General features: G+C 42.7%; 1 protein-coding gene across 1 annotated transcript in view; it reads left to right on the forward strand.

Annotated features, from left to right (window-relative positions):
* Positions 1 to 2,378: 2,378 nt before the first annotated feature.
* LOC126477843 (leucine-rich repeat-containing protein 4-like) overlaps positions 2,379 to 21,680 on the forward strand; it is a gene marked incomplete at its 5' end in the record, with an annotated part of 65,374 nt that continues 46,072 nt past the window's right edge. The window contains 2 exons of the mRNA XM_050103650.1: positions 2,379 to 2,576; positions 12,551 to 12,981. Coding sequence (XP_049959607.1) covers positions 2,379 to 2,576; positions 12,551 to 12,981 — 629 coding nt within the window. The remainder of the gene's footprint in view (positions 2,577 to 12,550; positions 12,982 to 21,680) is intronic.

The raw sequence follows: 21,680 nt of genomic DNA on the forward strand, positions 1-21,680 counted from the left end.
ACGTTTCGTCCCGTAATGCTGGAGACATCATTAGAGGCTGTAAAGTCTCAGATAGTAATTTCAAATTCAAACAAGCTAAGCATACGTATAAATATACGTATCTGCGCAGCGATCGTGTCGTGACGTCATCAGACCGCTGACTGAGATTGCGGAGTCTCGCCAACTTGTGTTAGAGAATTTGTACTGCTGTTCGCTTTAGCATTAAGGCTCCCACTTCGTGTAATTTCAGTCTTATTCTTTTCCGTCAAAGTTGTTTTTATGCTTTGAATATCTGTGGCCTCTTTGTATATCCTAGCCCTTGCTAAAATCGTATTTAGTGGTTCCCTGGTTCCAGTATTGACTATTGATAAGATGACAATTAGTGTTATGTTCTTTAAATTAGTGCTTCTTTTTATAGTTGCTATGTACACTTGAACGCATGTCTAAGTGATAAGAGACTTTGAACATTTCAGCTGTTAAAGGCACCGGGACGGTCGCGCAGTTCTAGGCGCTACAGTCTAGAACCGCGCAACCTCTACGGTCGCAGGTTCGAATCCTGCCTCGGGCATGGATGTGTGTGATGTCGTTAGGTTTAAGTAGTTCTAAGTTCTAGGAGACTGATGACCTCAGATGTTAAGTCCCATAGTGCTCAGAGCCATTTTTATTAAAGGCACCGGGACTATGTCCTTTGCTGAGTTTAACATAGATTAATCGGCAATAAAAGATGATGCACTGCTATCAAGGAAAGAGTAGATTCGTTTCTCCGACACTATGTTTTTATCAAGATGTAATCTTGCTAGGACGTACAGTAGGAAGCACGCAAACAGATGACAAGCTTCCACATTTCTGAGATGGTCGTTGCTAAGCGCTGGACCGTAACAATCTGCGCTCTGTCGAAGTCACCTACGTTCTCAATGTGCGCAATTACGGTCCTCATCGCTGCTAGATTGAGTTCACGTACGTACCTGCTTTGCTAATGTACTTTGCTTAGCCCGTCACGTGACCATAGCCCCACCAGGCGGCGTCAGTCTCACGAAGAGCGCTGGTCATAATGTTTCGGCTCGTCAGTGTACTTCCAGCGCAGTTCGAATACAAACACACATGGGGATAAGGAATCAAACGAAATGCAGCTGCTTTGGAAAGAGCCACTGGAGATTAGTTACACAAAATACTCGTAAAATATCCGTGAAGAGCCTCAGAAAATTGGTCAGTGGTGTTCGGGTTCATACTGCAGTAAGTAGGAACTGGTATAACTAATGAACATTAGAATTCGTGACGCTTCTCTATATCTACATCACAGGCGCTTGTCTACATAACAGTTAACTGCCTCGGATGGATGACTTAAGACTTCTTATTTAGAGTCAATTGACACTTTTTGCACCATACAGATGTCTTGTCTAAATCATTTTTCGTTTCGATCATCTGATGACGTTAAATGACGGTAAATGACAGAATCATCTGCAAACAATCGGAGAAGGCTGCTCAGATCGTCTCCTAATCCGATTATGTAGATCAGAAACAACAGAGGGCTGTAACGCTTCGTTGGAGAACGCCAGATATTACTTCTGTTTTACTCGATGAGTTTCTGTCAGCTGTTACGAACTGTGACTTTTCCGACAGGATACCACGAATCCAGTCACACAACTGAGACGATATTCCGTAGCAAGCAAAGAAAAATGGAGATGAGCGTTTGGCATTGTTGGCCGGGAGCCCGCATCCGGGCAAGTTCGGTCGGCAATGCAAGTCTTATTTCAATCGACGCCACATTGGGCGACTTGCGTGCCGGTGATGAGGATGAAATGATGATGAGGACAAGACAACACCCAGTCCACGAGCGGAGAAAATCTCCAACCCGGCTGGGAATCGAACCCGCGCCCGCTGCACAGGTGGCAACCACGTTACAACTTAGCTAAGAAGGTGGGCTACAGCACGCAACTTAATTAGAAGTCGCTTGTCAGGAACGGTGTCAAAAGCCTTCTGGAAATCAGAAAATATTGAATTAATTTGACGTCCCCGGTCGATAGCACTCATTACTTCGTGAGAATAAACAGCTACCTGTGTTCAACGGGAATAATGATTCATGAATCCGTGTTCGCTATGTGTCAATAAATCGTTTTCTTCGAGATGATTCATAATGTTCAAGAGCAGTGTATATTCCACTATCCCACTGAAATCGACGTTAGTGATACGGGTCTGTAATTCAACGGATTACTCCTATTTTCTCTAGATTTAAACAGGTGCGTTGGCGGCCGAACCGGCACGTCCACTTGCTGAGCGGTATGCTATCGCTGTTGCAGATGTGTGCGCGGCGTGGCGGTCGCGGGGGCGGAAGCGGTGGCGGCGTCGGAGGCGGAGGCTGCGTGTCTGCGCTGGCGGCGGCCGCGGCGGCGCTGCTGGCGCTGCTCGCGTGCCTGGGGGCGGCGGGGGCGGCGCGCTCGCCCGACTTCTGCCCCGTGGGCTGCAGCTGCGACGACAAGACGCTCGTCGTCACCTGCATCGAGACCAACCTGGACGTCATCCCCATCACGCTCAACCCTGCCATCCAGCGGCTCGTGCTCAAGCACAACCGCATCAAGACGGTGCACGCCGCCTTCCAGGTGAGCGCCCATACTTCCTATCCTGAAATAACTGAATCGTCCGATTTCACAGGACTGTATCTTCCACGTGAATGAAGATAGCAACCATTGGCGTAAATTTTGACGAGCGCAACTTACTGCAAGGTAAAAACATTCAAGAACGAAGACCGCATAAATTTTTCTTTATTTAAGACAACTCGTTTCGATGGGCTTTGTTGTCATCTTCGGGTCTTAAAAAATCTTTTTGTTATGAAACGTGCACATTTTAAGTTGGACCTAGTAGACATGTGGATAGAAAACAGCACATTATAAAAAAAAAGGTTTGTCGTAACAAAAATATTTAAAAACATGAAGCACCTTGTGCAAATGGCCATGTCCATATATATACGCCGCTCTCAGTTGATTGGTCACAAAAACACAGTGCACAGCAGCTCATCAGTTTGTATAATTTGGACATACGCTAAACGTTGAAAATCTACTTTAAACGGTGTATAAGGTTGTACTGTATTTTTGTGACGTAACAGTCATCTGTGAGCTGTACATATAAGGTCATAGACGTTTGAAAAAGATGTTTTCGGTTTTTAAAATTTAAGTTCTGACAAACCTCTTATAATATGCTGTTATTTATCTACATGACAACTTGGCGCGAGGTCAAACATAAGATGAACACAGTCTGTCGAACCCGGTTGTTTTAAATAAAGAACTATATATGCGATAGTGGTTTTTGAATGTTTTTAGCAAGTAAAACCGGTCGCTCCTTCTGTCTCCTCAAAATGAGAAAATTCGATCTGCAAAGGTGTTATTATCAAAAGATCCATACGATTTTATGAGGGTGAATGGTTTACATACATGCACATGCAACAGCCCGTACTTTTTTACAGTTACGATGACAGATGACGTATTGTCATGAGACCAACTGCAACTGTATGTTTTTTTAAAAAAATTTTAGAGAGTGGAAATGTTAAACGTTCTAAGTGCAATTTTTTTCACGAAACGTGTTTTCAGTTCTATTGTGGTATCGATACTGTGTTGCATGTCCCTAGACATGTTGCAAGGGCCAAATCTCGGAGAAAATGTTTCAGATATTCGTAGCTGCCACACGGACTTTTTGCCAAGTAGTGCTCACCTCTGGACTTGCACGTGCCAGGCGTCAAAGTCGCGTCCATTCTGGTTTTGATGATGTTTGTGATATGTGTGGGATGTTTTGAAGAGGTAACACTCAAGTTTTTGATGAGTGGGCACAGCTTTTTGAACTGCGACAGAAATTTTGCAGTTAAAGAGAAACGAAGAGAGATAAACAAGGCATTTATTTTGCAAGATTTACACTAAATTTTTGACTCAGTTAAAGGTATGAAACCATTCGAAGCAATGCTAGTGCATAAAACTGACACGTTTGACTTTAAAGATGCTGCTGAAACATTGTTGTTAATGCAGGCGGGGAATATCTGCAAATTCAGTATGATGAAAGTGTTCCTTACTCATCCACCTCGCATAGATGCTGAAAATTCTTATTCTGAAACAGAAGAATTGAAGAACGTCAATTTATTCAAAAGAGGGAAGACCATACCCGATGTAAGTCAGACCGTATTTCTCCTGAAAGACTAGCTGCTTTTATTAACTGCAAAACAGAAAGATCTGTCGACGATGTTGCCATTTGTTCCTCAACATCACAACGAGTCCTGTGTTAAAGTTGACAATATCTGATCCCAAGAATGGTGTTCTGTATGAAACAAATTCAATACAGGGAGATATTTTCCGCGGGCCTAATTTTTTTTATTCTCTTGTAAGAACTTTAGAAGATATGAGAAATAATTTTGAGTACAGTTTCACTATATCAAACATTACTGCTGTGTTTCTGAACTTTTATTATCACAAATAAAACGTAATTCTTCCGTATTAATGACACTTTACACAAAAAGTTGCTTCTTGACACTTACAAGTAATCAGTCTCTGGAATGATTCATAGAACATTCTTAATAAATTGTTTTTTTATAATCTGCCTCGTTTTTTTATGCAGCGATGAATTGAGCACTATAGTTCTGTCGTAGCAGTACTCGTCCTTAGTTATGTATAAAAAGATGTACATTGTTTTTGGTTTCCCGTGACTAATGAGAAATTTGGAATTTGCGCTACTCATTAATTTTAACAGCCTCAGTTGCAAGTTGACACAAACGATTAGCATTTTCGACTAATTAATAATAATATTCAGAACCAATTAGTCACTATTTGTGTTTTGACTTTTGGCACGCCGGCCGGAGTGGCCGAGCGGTTTAGGCGCTACAGTCTGGAACCGCGCGACCGCTACGGTCGCAGGTTTGAATCCTGCCTCGGGCATGAATGTGTGTGATGTCCTTAGGTTAGTTGGGTTTAAGTAGTTCTAAGTTCTAGGGGACTGATGACCTGAGAAGTTAAGTCCAATAGTGCTCAGAGCCATTTGAACCATTTGAACTTTTCGCATTTCAAGATTAATTAAATCTGAAGATTCCCTTTAACTGATCGAAAGTGTGACAATCTGAAAAATTGGCTAGATATATATTGTAGAATCATTTTTAGGATCAAAGGTTTTATTTCCCAATCAGAATTGTGCGATGTATCTCCACTGGACGCACAACATAGACGAGAGTCAAAGTTTTCCGTCCTTTTGCGAGTATGTCTGGTGTTTCTCTTGAACTTTTCCCGGCTGCATTATTTGAACCACTTTCGGTCGTGGATCCAGGATAGTATTATTTCTTCTTCTGAATTTCTGCTGATAATCTTAGAGCCATCATCAAGGCGAGTCGCTGGTAGAATTTAAACCACTTGTTACAATACCCCGTGGAGTAAACGCGCGTTTAGTCAACCGTGTCGTGTATAATGGTTTAAAGTCTGCGAGGGACTCACCCTAAAAATGCCTGTAAGGCTATCAGCGGAAATACCGAAACAAGAAATAAACCATCTCGGATGCACGTCCGAACGATGATGGTGTTTGTGGAGTTCACTGCTGTGGTTATGCAGCGTTATTACCAGTTGTTGGCAGGGGAGACACACACACACGCTGTGTTACGCAAATTCTGACACAAAAACAATCATGCCGGCCGAAGTGGCCGTGCGGTTAAAGGCGCTGCAGTCTGGAACCGCAAGCCCGCTACGGTCGCAGGTTCGAATCCTGCCTCGGGCATGGATGTTTGTGATGTCCTTAGGTTAGTTAGGTTTAACTAGTTCTAAGTTCTAGGGGACTAATGACCTCCGCAGTTGAGTCCCATAGTGCTCAGAGCCATTTGAACCATTTTTTGAAAAACAATCATATACTGCGTCTTAAGGCAACCAGACCAGTGGCACAATGCCGTGCCGCCGTGGAAGGCTTTAAGGTGTGGGAGACACAGCCCCGTGCTCTGGACGAAAATTACGTCAGTTGTGGCTGAACTGCACCTGTTGAAATGGAGAATACAAAACGGTTTTTGTTACTCTGTTAGCGGCTTTTCGAGTCGACGTACGGTAGTCGACGAGCGAGTGAGGTAGTTGCTCCTTGTTGACCCCTGCCAGCAATCGCATGAACTGACAACTTACAACAAGCGCCAAGGGAAACTTTTAGTTTCGACGCGTGAATTAAGATTAACGCCTTCTTTCTACCTTCATTTATGTAGAATGTCTCTTTGAGACATCATGTACGAGGTACGAACGCTAAGAGTTAATTCTCTGATCAATGTGGAACACAAGCTGCAATGTGCATGAACCTGCGTTTAGTAGCCACTCTTGCCATTAAACACCTTAAAAGGATTTAACCGACCGTTTGGGTCAAATGAAACAGGACTGTTTCATGATCTCCATTTTTCAGAAAAAATTGTTTCCGGTCCCTAGCTGACAAAAATATAGAAGGTACTCAAATGGAAACGAGACACTTGGAAAAGAAGTAAGTAAGGTGCTTATTATTTCAAAAGTAATCGCCATAATGGTTAATAAATAAATAATTCGGTTGCCTTCGGAACCATGATTGTACCCAAGCTTGCACCTCTTCGTCCTCAACAAATCGACGGCAGTGAATGTCTTTCTTCTGGACAGTAAAAATATGGAAATCGTATGGGAGACATCGGGACTATAAAGGGGATGTATTATGGCTTTGAAGCAAAACTTCTGCAGTGTAGTCGGAATAACCTTGGCGACACGTCCTAACAGAATGTTGCCATCTTTCAACATTACTGGTCGTCTAGACTTGACGGCGCGCTTTAGTTTTGCAAAGTGTCCGCGTACCGCTGTGCGTTAATTGTGACGATCTGTCCCTGTGCGATTTCCATGTTTTCGGAGCAATGAAGGAAGACATTCTTGGCCGTCAATTTGCTTCAGAAGGATAGGTGCGCGACAGGGTACAATCATGGTTCCATAGGCAACCGCAAACACTTTTCCATCTTGTCTCATAGTGGGATAAAAGCATTAACACTTAGGGCGATTAATTTTGAAATAATAAACACTTTATTTACTTTTTTCAATGTGTCTCATTTTCGCTTGACAGTCCCTTATAAATCTTAAAGAGGTACACCTTTCTTATTTATTTAATTATAATTAGTTTCGAAGCTATAGCCTTATTGCCAAATGCTATTGTATACAAAAACACTTAAAGAGCGCCGGCCGGTGTGGCCGAGTGGCTCTAGGCGCTTCAGTCTGGAACCGCGCGACCGCTACGGTCGCAGGTTCTAATCCTGCCGCGGGCATGGATGTGTTGTGATGTCTTTAGGTTAGTTAGGTTTAAGTAGTTCCAAGTTGTAGGGGACTGATGACCATAGCTGTTAAGTCCATAGTGCTCAGGGCCATTTGAACCATTTTGAACTTAAAGAGCAAATCGCACTTTAATATGAAGATACAACGTTGTGAAAAATATTTAAGTGGATGGTTTATTTCATCACATAGCTTCAAAGATCGCAGAGTCCGTAAAACATGGAATTAAAACTAATATTAGACAATTAAGTATGTGAAACAACTTAAGAGAGAATGTTAATGCGATTAAAAGGTTGCCCAAATTGAAAAACAATTCAGTTTTCGCGACTTTATATGTTGGGATTTACTCTTTATGCGTAAGGTGTAGTGTCGGAACTAACTATGACTGTAAATAAAAAAAAGGCAAGAGTAGTTCTGTAAGATTTATTTGCTACAGCAAGTATGCTGTTTTTGATTTTCCTTAGGTTTTCCATTACCTTGAATAACGCGAAGTCTTTTATGGTGCCACACAACCTGACGCTGCTGCAACACGTTGTGTGTATCACACGCCGGCGATACTAACGCACGGATTTGCCTTCCTCGTTATGGAAGGATAAATCTCCGTAACTATTTGCAACTTTCGGATGTTGGTCTAAGCAACATACAATTCATAGTGTAACGTGCGCTTGGGGCGCAAAATACTCATTAAAGCCTGTACTATGATAAGTGAATGGGGTTCACTTTACAAGACAGGATTTTTGTATAGATATTGACCGCGTGTACCTGAATGGTGGCTAATCAGACTTACACCCACTCTGTAATAACAATGATACGTCAAGTAAGTTCGGAACGCAACTACACGTCAGGACGGACAAAAGAAAGCACAACAGATGCTACCAATTTGTTAATAATACGGTCGCCAGCCTAATTAGGCATTAACTGTGTTTCTTCCCTGTACAAGTTGGCAGATATTCGTGCAAAGCAACAAGTAGTAACACTGAATAATATAGTAGAATTTTAGAACCAGAAAATCTATTGAACTGATACTTTCACGTTCTGTACTGATATGGAAAAACCATAAATACATAACACTACACTATAATGTATACTACAAAACTTCGTACTGTCTATTGATCTGATTAAAATCGGGCATAGGTTACCCTAGAAACAGCACTTTCGAGTCACACACACAATGTCAATTTTGTTAAAGATAAAAACACTGATAAATTTTGGATTTTATATTGACTTTAACTTTTGCTGGTCAAATCAATTTAGAACACTTCAGAATTCAAATGAATAAAAAAAAAGGGGGGGGACCCTGAAACTGTTATGATCACTGTATAAAAAGAAAATTAATTACTGACACCATTATGCGCTCAAGATTTCCAATATATGAGTTACTACTCTCTCTATCTTATTTCCTACTCATTTAAATACCTTTATATCTGTCTCGAGATAATTAAACTTCATTACTAAATCAATATTAAAGCTATCTTCCAACTTTGTCAGACCTTCGTTATTCATTTACTGGTTCATTAACAAAACAGTTCTTTAAACACCATTCTTACATAGTTAGGTCTGCAGGTAATTGTTATTAACACAAAATTTAATTTTTCATTTCGGGACACTCGGATTGCACAACATTTGGAAAGGACCCTATCTAGGTCAGTTGTGAGGATAATTGAATAATAGGAAAGTTCTGGTAAAATTTAAGTTGTTATTGAACAGTATGGAACAAAAGTAACACTGGTCCATACGAATACAGTACTAAAAGTTTCAACCTGTTCGTATCGATGCGGCGGTTGGCAGGCGGCGAGATGGCGAGGCACAAAGCACACATACAACCACAGCTATGGCTCTTGACGTATCGGCACTATTTCTTCATAGCGTCGCAATAATTTTCCATTTAGTGCCTATGGAATTTTGCCGTGCTGTATGGGCGTTGGGACGGCATACCCGAGGCTCAATGAATCTACGTCTTCCAGGAGAGCCTCCTCGCTCCAGAACGTGTTGCTCAGACCAATGCCAAACTCCAACTACTACTGCTGAGCCCGTTGTGCCGTGCAGCGCCCGTGCGCATTTTCCCGCGCTCGCCTGCCATCCACCTTTTACCGCTCCCTTACAGACAGGGTATTCACCCGAGGTTTTGCATTCTACATATCCTAATACATTGCCTACGTACGGACCAGACGCACAATTACAATATTAACATTTTACAACAGCCTCAACATTTGTTTCACATCAATTCTACTACAATATTGTTTGACATTTGACATAAACATTAATATTCACATTGAAAATTGTTTACAGTTTTCTTAACGTAGTGGCTTGAAACAAGAAAACAAATGAAATCAGAACATCAATTACTCAAGTTTAACGAAAAATCCGATGGAAAAAAAAATATTATTTATATGTACAATAGTAAAACGTCGTTGTTGTTCAAATGGCTCTGAGCACTATGGGACTTAACATCTATGGTCATCAGTCCCCTAGAACTTAGAACTACTTAAACCTAACTAACCTAAGGACATCACACACATCCATGCCCGAGGCAGGATTCGAACCTGCGGCCGTAGCGGTCGTGCGGTACCAGACTGAAGCACCTAGAACCGCTCGGCCACACGGGATACAGTTGCATATTGATAAGTGGGCTCATACTGTCAAGTTCTTTGTAAATTTGACTCAATATTGTAATCACTGAAATAACATAACGTACCCTCTCAACTCGAAATTTTTCTTTATTTCCCTTTACCTCTTATGGATGCTTCACTTTCTTTTTCCCAGGCAATGTATATTTGCACTAACTCGGAGAATATTACTTACCACAGTCGTTGCTGGAGCGTGACCATACATTCCCAGTTATCTCGGATCCTGCGTACTCATAAGTACTGAGATATTTTTGCCTCTGATATCATAGATACTTTCTTGTGTCAGTTTTCGCTATTTGTAATGATAGTGTAGTAGGGTTTCAGTAACAGTAAACAATGTGAGTCTCCGGTAGCTTAAACGTCGAACGAAATATCCATGTGTAGTATGCAGTCTTGCACAGTAGAAAATATTACATATAGGTTTCCTAGTTGCATTTTTATTCTTTATTATTTATTTTGTATCGGTTGTCGGCTTATTGCACCATCTCAGGAAATATCTGACTGGCGTCCAAAAGTGATTCTGATGTTAACAAAACAATGAGCTCAACACTAAAGAGGAAAGACTATTCTATGAAGCCAGACCATGACGCAATACGTCACACCTGCCGTGACAGGTTGGCGAAAGCTGTCAAATCGTTTTACTACACAGGAGAAATGAAATTAGTGTTTATCGATACTACGTGACACTGTCTAGGTTTAGTTTGCGGTTCATTGAAAGAAACAGTCAAAAGTCACAAGCACAAGCTGTAATAACTCTGAATGCCCCTCGCCAATATTGCGGACCCTCCAAACACGTCACGATTTTCTATGCAGAGACGCTTTTGAGAAATCTCTGGACTTTAGTATTGAGCTCACTGGTATGAATCTAAACATTAGATACATAGATATTATCAACAGGTATAAAATGTTTGTCAATGGCATGGTTTTGGATGAGAAATGTGAGATTGACGTCTGATCGAGAAACATGATAAATTACGGTGTCAAAATACAATTTAAAACGTTGATAGTACGGAACACAATACATAACGAAAACACAGAATACTAAAATATACAAACTGTATGAATGTAATACTAAATGATCAGCTTAGTTCATCTCCAGTGTTAATTTTCACATAATCCAACTAATCTATAGCACACTCCCTGTTCTCAGTCCGAATGATCACAGTCTTTTGCACAAACTTGTACTCCAACGCATTTGCTATTACTTCTTACTTTGTTTTTCCTTACAACCTAAATGTAATATACATACAAGCTGTATATTCAGTCTTGTTTGTTATTGCACCCGTATTGTAAATTATTATTTAACGCTGTTATTTAACGTGTTTGGTACATAACAAGACTAACTAACCTAAGGACATCACACACATCCATGCCCGAGGCAGGATTCGAACCTGCGACTGTAGCGGTCGCGCGACTGTGCATGTGTGATAGTATCTGTGTTTCTAACTTTTGGTACCCTACACACTAATATCTATTGTGGACACTGGTCCATTGTTTGCTGACGATGCTCCAAATCGCCGATATGCCGAAAACTGATTCGAATAAAGAAATATGACTAGACGATAATGAAAGTATTGAAAAAATGGTTAAATGAATTGTGGAATGGTATGTGTAGATGTAAGAAACAGAACCGATTAAAAATTTGACGCACCTTTGAGTTAAGCTCAAAATCACGCACTACAAGTGGCATGGCTATTGAGAATTTTAAATTCAGTTTTGAATTTTAAAGGATATAAGAATATATTTGTCTGGTGAATTACGTGATGTTAAGCGGTAAAATTTTTTACGACTATTATTAACGATTCTAAGTTGTACACGATATCGAGCATCAGTCAAAGTCGCATCAAACGTTCGTCTAATCTGTTTCATTTTGTGACTAAGACGTTACAAAATGAGACCTCACGCTGATCAGTTTCATACCTGATTTATCTATTTCACACTCTTGTGAAAAATCTGTTCTGTAGTTTTACCTCAAATCACAAATTCAGTTTTCCTTAGTTATCCTAATTGCTTGGAAGTAATAACATTTTTTTGTAAGAGTACGCCTCAGGGTGGTCAGTTTGTTGGTATCCCATATTTAGTTTGGCTATGAAAATTCAGTCAAAAATCTATTTTTTACTTTCGAGTGAGTCTCGTTTTCACTGCATTCAAACATTACATGGAAAATAGCAGCTTTTGTTTGGTTTCCAACCTTAAAGGAATGTTGGTAAAGGTACATGAGAAACCTCAGGCGACCCACAAGTGACTGAACTTGTGGGTCAAGGGTCACATAAAACTCTAGATTTGATATTTCATATGAAGTTTAAATCCTTTTGGAATATTGTTCCAGGAAAAACAGCAGTCTATTGATATTATAACTTATTTAATAAACACAAGTCGTGATCGCTTATGAGTCGTTAAGCTTTATTTTTAGGAGGCCGGTTTCGATCTTCTAAGAGAGCTTCATCAGGGGGATAGAACACTGCCCAGATTAGCTGCCCCTTGCCATCGATTCTTACTGTTATCGAGAAATGTAGATCTGATGATGATCTCGTAGAAGATCGAATCGGTCACCTAAAAATAAAAATTAACAACTCAAGTCTGATCACGACTGTGTCTCTTAAATAAGTTGATACGAAGTGCCTCATACGGGACGGATTGTGGATTATTATGCAGCATGTGTGGTATGCATGTGCGCAGTTCTACGGGGAGCTGCACTACGTGGACCTGTCGCACAACCACCTGCTGAGCATCCCGGCGGGCAGCTTCGAGGCGCAGCGCAAGCTGGCCGAGCTGCGGCTGGACCACAACAAGCTGTCGAACGTGACGGCGCGCACGTGGCAGGGGCTGGCCGCGCTGACGGCGCTGTCGCTGCGCCGCAACTACCTGGAGGAGCTGGCGGCGGCGCAGTTCGCGTCGCTGCCGCTTCTCGAGGAGCTGGACCTGGGCGAGAACCGGCTGCAGCGCGTGGACGCGCGCGCCTTCGCCGGACTGGGCGCGCTGCGAGTGCTCTACCTGGACGACAACCAGCTGCGCGCGCTGCCCACGCCCGCGCTCCAGCCGCTCGCCAGCCTCGCAGAGCTGCGCGTCGGCGCCAACGTCTTCCCCCAGCTGCACGACGACGCCTTCAAGTAAGCACACGACTGCCGTGGCACCCTGTAGCGCTACTGCCGAGCAAACTATCCCAGGCTCAGAACGAAACAAAAATACCATTCCAGCTACTAAGTTCAATGTGTTTTGGGTGTGTTCCGAATTGAGCAAATACATTTTTTTTTCTTTCTACCCAGACATGTTTCGCTGCAGTTGCACTGTCATCACCCGGTGTTTCACTTTCTTTGTATTAAATAACATTCAGATTCCTCTTTTCTATTTGTACATACAGCAATTTCAGTTCGTAAGAAAAGTATCCACAAATCTAAAATCACACAAAATATTTATTAATAAATACCTTGTAATTACGAGGTATTGCTTTCTCTGTCTTTCGTTATAGCTGATTTTCTTGCACAGTTTGTCATCTGCAGACACAGAGAACTTAAAAGGAATATACACTGAAGCACTCAAAGAAACTCGTACAGACATGCGTATTCAAATACAGAGATATCTAAACAGGCAGAATACGGCGTCGCGGTCGCCATTGTCTATGTAAGACAACAAGTGTCTGGCGCAGTTGTTAGATCGCTTACTGCTGTTAAAATGGCAGGTTATCGACATTTAAGGGAGTTTGAACGTTGTGTTATAGTCTGCGCACGAGCGATGGGACACAGCATCTCCGAGGTAGCGATGAAATAGGCTTTTTACGTACGATAATTTCAATAGTGCACCGTGAATATCAGCAATCCGGTAAAACATCAAATCTCCGACATCGCTACGGCCGGAAAAAGATCCTGGAAGAATGGGACCAACGACGACTGAAGACAATCATTCAACGTGGCAGAAGTGTAACCTTTCTGCAGATTGCTGCAGATTTCAATGCTCGGCCATCAATAAATTTCAGTTTTGTGAACCATTCAACGAAACATCATCGACATGGGCTTTCGAAGCCGTAGGCCTGCTCCTGTACCCTTGATGACTGACTGCACAACACAAAGCTTTGCGCCTCACTTTAGCCCGTCAACACCGACAGGTAATTCATAATGTTCCAAGACAGTATATGTTCCAAATTACTGCTGCATAACGACGGGGGCCCGGAGTGCCAGCCAGCCGGGATGGGACTTTCAGTCGGTGCCCCACATCCGACACCAGGCTGGTACCACGTCCCGCCTCAGTCACGCGAGTCGCAAACATTTCTAAGCGTTCTCACTAACATACCGAGTCTGTGAAATTACAGGGTAGGTCCAGGACAAGAAAGGAGGAGGGAAGAATGAGTTATGTAGGCTGTAAAGTTATTTTAACCGTAATGGAACCTTTAATCAGGAGATCGCAACGCATGTCCCCAGAAGAGTTTCACCGAAGTCCATCATTGGCTTGGAGGATATGAGAGCCACGTACAATTAGATGACGGAGAAAATTCGTTGTGGTGCAAATACAGCGGAATCAGACTTGACAAGACGCACGCAGGACAACATTGTGACGAGAAGAGCAGGAATGGGTCCTTCCAGAAGGAGTATATCATGAGAAGGTCGTATAATATTTCGGCTGCCTCTGTGCAGCCGAAGGACAGTTGATATCAGGGAGCCACGAATTGTCGGGAATAGATTATTGCCACCTGGGCTGAGATCTCGAGTTCCCATTAGTCCTTTGCCACTGACGTAGAACCATAGGCAACAGAGACTTTATGCTGTTTTGTGGAAAACCGGAGATTTTGAGTCCGTGGCTGTGCACGGAATGTATATTGACTGTTTCAAAGTAGAAAACATCAACCAGCCACTACTGATAGTGTTATTTGTTTAAGTATAGACCCATAACAAGTTTCGATCAGACGGTTTCATCCTCAGATGGTTCAAATGGCTCTGAGCACTATGGGACTCAACTGCTGAGGTCATTAGTCCCCTAGAACTTAGAACTAGTTAAACCTAACCAACCTAAGGTCATCACAAACATCCATGCCCGAGGCAGGATTCGAACCTGCGACCGTAGCGGTCTTGCGGTTCCAGACTGCAGCGCCTTTAACCGCACGGCCACTTCGGCCGGCCCATCCTCAGATGGCTGTTCACAAGATGCACATTTGTTGTAGTTGAGAAAATTTTTTTTTGGCTGGTTTTTTCTGCTTGTGGTTAATCTTGTGTAACAGCTTTCTGAAGGTGAACCTATTGCTTCGAAACTGGTTACAGAGGTATTTACTTGAATAAATAGCATTATCAACAGTGGATGGTTGCTGACTTCTTATTCTAAAGAATCAACCTACATAACAAAGACTTTGGTGTAGAGGCAGAGTGAACAGTGACAATAGCCAGTCTGGAGCAAACCTCCTTCACTCAGATACCAGAAACGGGCTTAGACGTACACATTAACGACAAGACGAACACGCAGGTGCGGTGACAAAAGGCGCAAGATAGCAATATGCACGTAGTATCGCATACACAAGGTATAAAAGGGTACTGCATTGGCGGGATTGTCATTTGTACTCGGGTGGTTCATGTGAGAAGTTTTTCGACGTGATACAGGCCACACGACGGGAATGAACAGATTTGAAAGTGGCAAAGTAGTTGAAGCTAGAGGTATGGGGCATTTCGTTTCAAAAATCGTTAGGGAATTCAATGCTCCGAGATCTATAGTGTCAAGAGTGTGCCGGAATACAATATTTCAAGCGGTACCTCTCACCATGGACAGAGCAGTGGCCGACCGCCTTCACTTAACGACCGAAAGCAGCGTCGTTTGCATAGAGTCTTCACTGTTAACAGACAAGGAACACTGCGTAAAATAACCGCAGAAATCAATGTGGGACGCACGACTAACGTATCCATTTGGACAGTGGAGTGAAATTTGGCGAGATGGGCTATGGCAGCCACGACCAAAGTGAGTGCCTTTGCTAACAGCACGACATCGCTTGCAGCGCCTGTCTTGTTCTCGTGACGATAACGGTTGGACTCTAGACGACTGGTTCAAAATGGTTCAAGTAGCTCTGAGCACTATGGGACTTAACTGCTGAGGTCATCAGTCCCCTAGAACTTAGAACTACTGAAACCTAACTGACCTAAGGACATCACACACATCCATGCCCGAGGAAGGATTTCAACCTGCGACCGTAGCGGTCGCCCCTTTCCAGACTGTAGCGCCTAGAACCGCTCGGTCACTGCGGCCGGCCTAGATGACTGGAAAACCGTTCCAGGTCAGAGGACTTCAATTGGTAAAAGCTGATGATAGGGTTCGAGTGCAGTGCAGACGCCAAGTGGCTATGGAACAAGTTGTCAACGGGGCACTGTTCAAGTAGGTTGGGTCTGTGTTTACATGGATTGGACTGGGCCCCTGGTCCAACTGAATCTATATTGGTCTACGTGGAGACAATTTGCAGCCATTCACAGACTTCACGTTCCCACACGACGACGGAATTTTTGTGGAAGACAATGTGCCACATCACCTGGTCACTGTTTTTCGCTATTTGTCAGAAGCACATTGTGGAGACTTCGAGCGAATGGTCTGGCAACCCAGATGGTCCTTTCTCTGTCCGGGGACTGGGTGTTTGTGTTGTCCTCATCATTTCATCATCATCATCATCATCACCCGTAACAGTGGCTAGATTGGAGTGAGTAAAAGTTGCGACTTTGTACGGGCACTGATGACCGCATAGATGAGCGCCCCACAAACTAAACATCATCATCATCACCGAGATGGTCTGTGTGTGATGATGATGATGTTTGGTTTGTGGGGCGCTCAACTGCGTGGTTATCAGCGCCCGTACAATTATCCAATCTTTGCTCAGTCCAATTTTGCCACTTTCCTGGATGATGATGAAATGATGAGGACAACACAAACACCCAGTCATCTCGAGGCAGGTGAAAATCCCTGACCCCGCCGGGAATCGAACCCGGGACCCCGTGCTCGGGAAGCGAGAACGCTACCGCGAGACCACGAGCGGCGGACGAGATGGTCTGTGAGACCCATCAACGAACTCTTATGGGAAATGATGGAGAAGTCAGTTCTTGCCCAAAATGCTTCACAGGCAACGCTTTCGCAGTTATGGGCGGTTATAGAGGCTGCATGTCTCAGTATTTCTGTAGGCGACTTCCAACGACTTGTTGAGTCGAGTTGCTGTACTACGCGTTGCGTGACGAGATCCGACACGATATTAAGAGGTATCCCATGACTTTTGCCACCGCAATCTATTTTCCACCATAAAGTATTTGCTCTAGACTCACATCTGGGAGGCAATCATAAGAATGTGAATAGTGTGTGAGTACGGTGGCCGACAGACCAATACCTTCAGTTACGACCGAGGAAGAAGGAGGCGAAGTATTGGCGGAAAGGGGGAGCTATAAAAAGGTGCAGTTATCCTGCGACTCGGTGACAGAATGATCGGAGGAGAAGCCTCCAGTGGGATAAAGGGAGTAATGCGAGTATGAAGGGGGCGATAACAGGAGGCGACGCTAGGTGCGTCAGCGTTTCCCCCGGCCGTCAGCGGGCGTTCCGTTAGGTCGTTTCCCGGCACGCACTTGACGCCGCCAGCAGAGAGCGGGATTTGAATTTCCGGCCGCGCAGATAAGGGGAGAAAAAGGAGGCCCGGTCGCACCTGTCCCCCGCTGCCGCCTCGCCGGCAGATTTTATTACTCGCCGGAAGGGCGACGTAAATCAGGGCGGCGCTGACGGCGCGGCGAGGCGCGGCGCAGGTTGCCTGCCGACTGCGCCCGCCGGTGGCTGGGCTCGGCTTTCCGGACGCGCCAGCCGCGATCGAAGAGGCCGCCGCGAGTCGTGGGAGGAAGGGATCATCTTCCGGCAGCGGCCACACGCCGTGTACCGCACCGCGCTCATAACGGCTTTCCGAGCACTCAGCTCACTGGAAACAGACCAGCCGAGCCCGGTCGTCCGGGGCTTGCCTGCCTTCCCGTCTGCGGGGCTGCTATTGGTCCGTCCGGCAGTCATTATGCCCGATCGCTCCACTCATAATTAAAGAGATCCTTTCGTACAGTGGAGCTGCAGCATCTCCACGTCCGAAATGAGTCTTATGGCGCGCTTCGGGGAATGGCACTCCATTCTCTTGCGGTCGTAAATTGCCTGGCAACTACACTTCATACAGAGTCGCACTATTGACCAACGCATTTTTCATAACGCGTAGTACCGGTGGGGAGGGAGGGGGGCGTACTTAGTTCCCACCACCAAACAAAGCTAAGAGAAAGAAAAATTTCGTTTAACATGTGTATCTTTTATTAACAACAAACTTTTTATGTAGGTGCTGATGGTATAAGCAGGGTACTGAAAATACTTTCAGCGTAATCTCAGCGACATCAAAGCATTTCCCGTAATGTTTACACCTAATGAAGGGGGTCTTTTATGACCATCATAAAAAATTAAAAAAAGATAGAGGTTTCGTTATTGGTCTTTGGTTTTCATTCACAACATACTATCTACTTCGTATCGATGTATAAGAAAAGTCCTGAACCGAAAACTATGAATGCCACATTTGTTGCAAAAAATCACGTTCACTAACAAGATTTAAATTTTTGGGTTAAGTTTAAATGAAAAATTTAAAACAGTTACGGAATCTGACATAAGACATCATTAAAACCAATAAAAACTATTCCGAGAGTTAAGGTCGAATGCTTGATATGCTTTCCTTCAATGGCAGCGTATTCGCCAAAGTATATGTCAGCAATTGATCATTTTCGATTTTACACCTTTTTCAAGTAGTCATTGTAATATGCATAAGCATGATTTTTTCTTTATTGTTATTTGATTCTCCTCGTCCTACACAGGCAGAGGGTGGACCGTCAGCGGCTTCGATTCGCCGCTGTACAGCGAAACGATTGAAAAAATATAAGAGAAAGTAAAATTTTTAAAATGACGTTAAAAAGCTGAATGTTGTCACAAAATAAAACACAGATGGTGAGTTGTTTTGTCTCCAGCAGAGTGTGGTTATTAGGTCTTGAGGGGCCAGTTATCGTAAAATAAGTTTACTCTAAAAAAATACAGAAGTTTTCAGGTGTATTGCCGGATCGAAACGTGGAAAGACCACGCTGTTTCGACGAACATCTGTTCTGCCGTCTTCTGATGGCGTGCTGGCGCTATTTATACTTGTTGGTCCAGAGTTCTGGATTCACCGGTACCACTTCCTGCTCAGTGATGTGGGGGGGGGGGGGGGGGGGGCTGCTGCGATGGTGGAGGGACCAGCCTCAGTTACCTTCGGCCTTTCGTTTCTTTCGCATATTGGGACCAGATGGAGTTTAGTATTGGGTCCAATGCCTTGGAAGCCTGTGTTCCTGTTGATTAAATTATCAGTCACACAGATTTCAATTGCTTCTTTGAAAATGCAGCCACAAAATTTATCGATGGCAGGACTTTCGTTTGCTAGTAGATCACTTTATGTCCATTTTCAATTCAGTGTTCCGCTATTGCAGACTTTGTGGGCCGCAGTAAGCATATGTGACGCTGATGTTCTGAATGTCGACTTTCTATTGTGCAGATCGTTTATCTAGTATACGTTTTACCGCATTCACGTGCAACAGGGAACACACTCGCTTTTTTGTCACCCTGGTCGTTTCTCACTGTCCCTAATGAGGCTCGTATTTTGGATGGTGGGCGGAAAGCTGGCATTATTTAGGCATTACTGCAATAGTTTTTCAACTTAAAATCGAGGAGACTTATTCTTGGAAGAAATATTCGTACAGGTAAAGAGAAAGATGGGCACTTAGATACATAACTAGTTTGCAGATGTCTTAAACAACGATTAAAATATAGCCTTCCAGCAATTTTGATTTAATTGCTTCTACTGATAATTCAAAAAATAGCAAACAGTTAGCATTTATTCATATTGGATTTTGTAGATGTAATACACAGTTAAAACATCACCAGGATCATCACGTCACCCACTGGGGAAGTTTTTTTATAGTAAATTGAGTACCTTAATCACTTTCTTTACTATTTTTAATCCATTAAATCTTCATAAGGTAATCGGCTTTCAGTCTTTAGCATGAATTCTGGTTGATGTTCATCATAACTAGGTTACCCTTTGAAAATTATATAACGATTGATCACTAGACATCCAACCAAGGGAACCAGTATGTAAATATACAATTGAGAAAATGAGGTTCGAAGTTTGAAAAATGATTTATTTTATTTTATGATTACTTCTGTGAACTTAAACTGGTGAGGTGAGCAGTGTACTACTCGTTCTTCTTCTTTCATAGCTTCATGTTGTAGTTTTGTCTTAATTCCTGCTTTACTTGGCTTATTGATGGAGCATTTTCCCCTTTTGTGGAAGAGTTAGTTATCAGCAAATTTTTATTTTTTAACACGTTATCACATTTTTCTCCAGAGGTATTTTAAGACTCAGAATAATTTTTAGTCTGACATCCATTCCATTACTAGCAGTACTCACAGTGTTACAAGTTCCTACTTATACTACAGTTATCCCAGAATAGGCAATATTTGAAATGGAACGACTTATTAGCATTTTGAATGGATCCAGCCCAACATCCTTTTATTTCATTAAAAAGTTATATGCATGTTACAAATCAGAGTTGCTCTACTTGCTTTAGATTTTGGGAGACTGAAAAAGGTTTTCACTTTGCTCATTGAAGAACCTGACATGTGGCTAGGATTAATAGCATTTTCCTAGAAATTACTGTATTTGTTTCCATATAAGTGTGCCTTGTAACATGATTTGACTTTTTACATTTCTAAATAAAAGGAAATCACCCCTGAAGTCGCACTAAAACAGATAAAGAAAGCATTGTGCACATCCAATAACATGACACTGTTCAAGCAACAAACAGTTGTAAGGTGAACAATTGATGGATTGAACTCTGGCTGACAAGTATGAGAAATTTACACAGCGAATCTGTGACACTGGACTAGGAGAACTACATATGAAAGTAAAACTGACAGTCATAAAACTAACAGTTTGGGACTAAAGCATTAAGTTGGTATGAAGTGCTTAAACTTCACAATGGTACTGAGATGCACATAGATGTATATTCTTATAGTTGTATATTCCTGTAGATGTGTATTTAATAAGAAGTTTGTGTTGAAATCTTCAAGTAACTGTTAGGTTAGGTTACGTTAGGTTTAAGGTTAGGTTAGGTTAGGTTAGGTTAGGTTAGGAGGGGAGTGTCGTAGGACCGTTGCTATTCACAGTATACATAAATGACCTTGTGGATAACATCGGAAGTTCACTGAGGCTTTTTGCAAATAATGCTGTAGTATATCGAGGGGTTGTAACAATGGAAAATTGTACTGAAATGCAGGAGGATCTGTGACGAATTGATGCATGGTGCAGGGAATGGCAATTGAATCTCAATGTAGACAAGTGTAATATGCTGCGAATACACAGAAAGAAAGATCTTTTATCATTTAGCTACAATATAGCAGGTCAACAACTGGAAGCAGTAAATTCCATAAATTATCTGGGAGTAGGCATTAGGAGTGATTTAAAATGGAATGATCATATAAAGTTGATTGTCGGTAAATCAGATGCCAGACTGAGATTCATTGGAAGAATCCTAAGGAAATGCAATCTGAAAACAAAGAAAGTAGGTTACAGTACACTTGTTCGCCCACACCTTGAATATTGCTCACCAGTGTGGGATCCGTACCAGGTGGGGTTGATAGAGCAGATAGAGAAAATGCAATGGAGAACAGCGCGCTTCGTTACAGGATCATTTAGTAATTGCGAAAGCGTTACAGAGATGATAGATAAACTCCAGTGGAAGACTCTGCAGGAGAGACGCTCAGTCGCTCG

The sequence above is a fragment of the Schistocerca serialis genome, chromosome 1, assembly GCF_023864345.2.
Source record: "Schistocerca serialis cubense isolate TAMUIC-IGC-003099 chromosome 1, iqSchSeri2.2, whole genome shotgun sequence".
NCBI classification, from domain to species: domain Eukaryota; kingdom Metazoa; phylum Arthropoda; class Insecta; order Orthoptera; family Acrididae; genus Schistocerca; species Schistocerca serialis.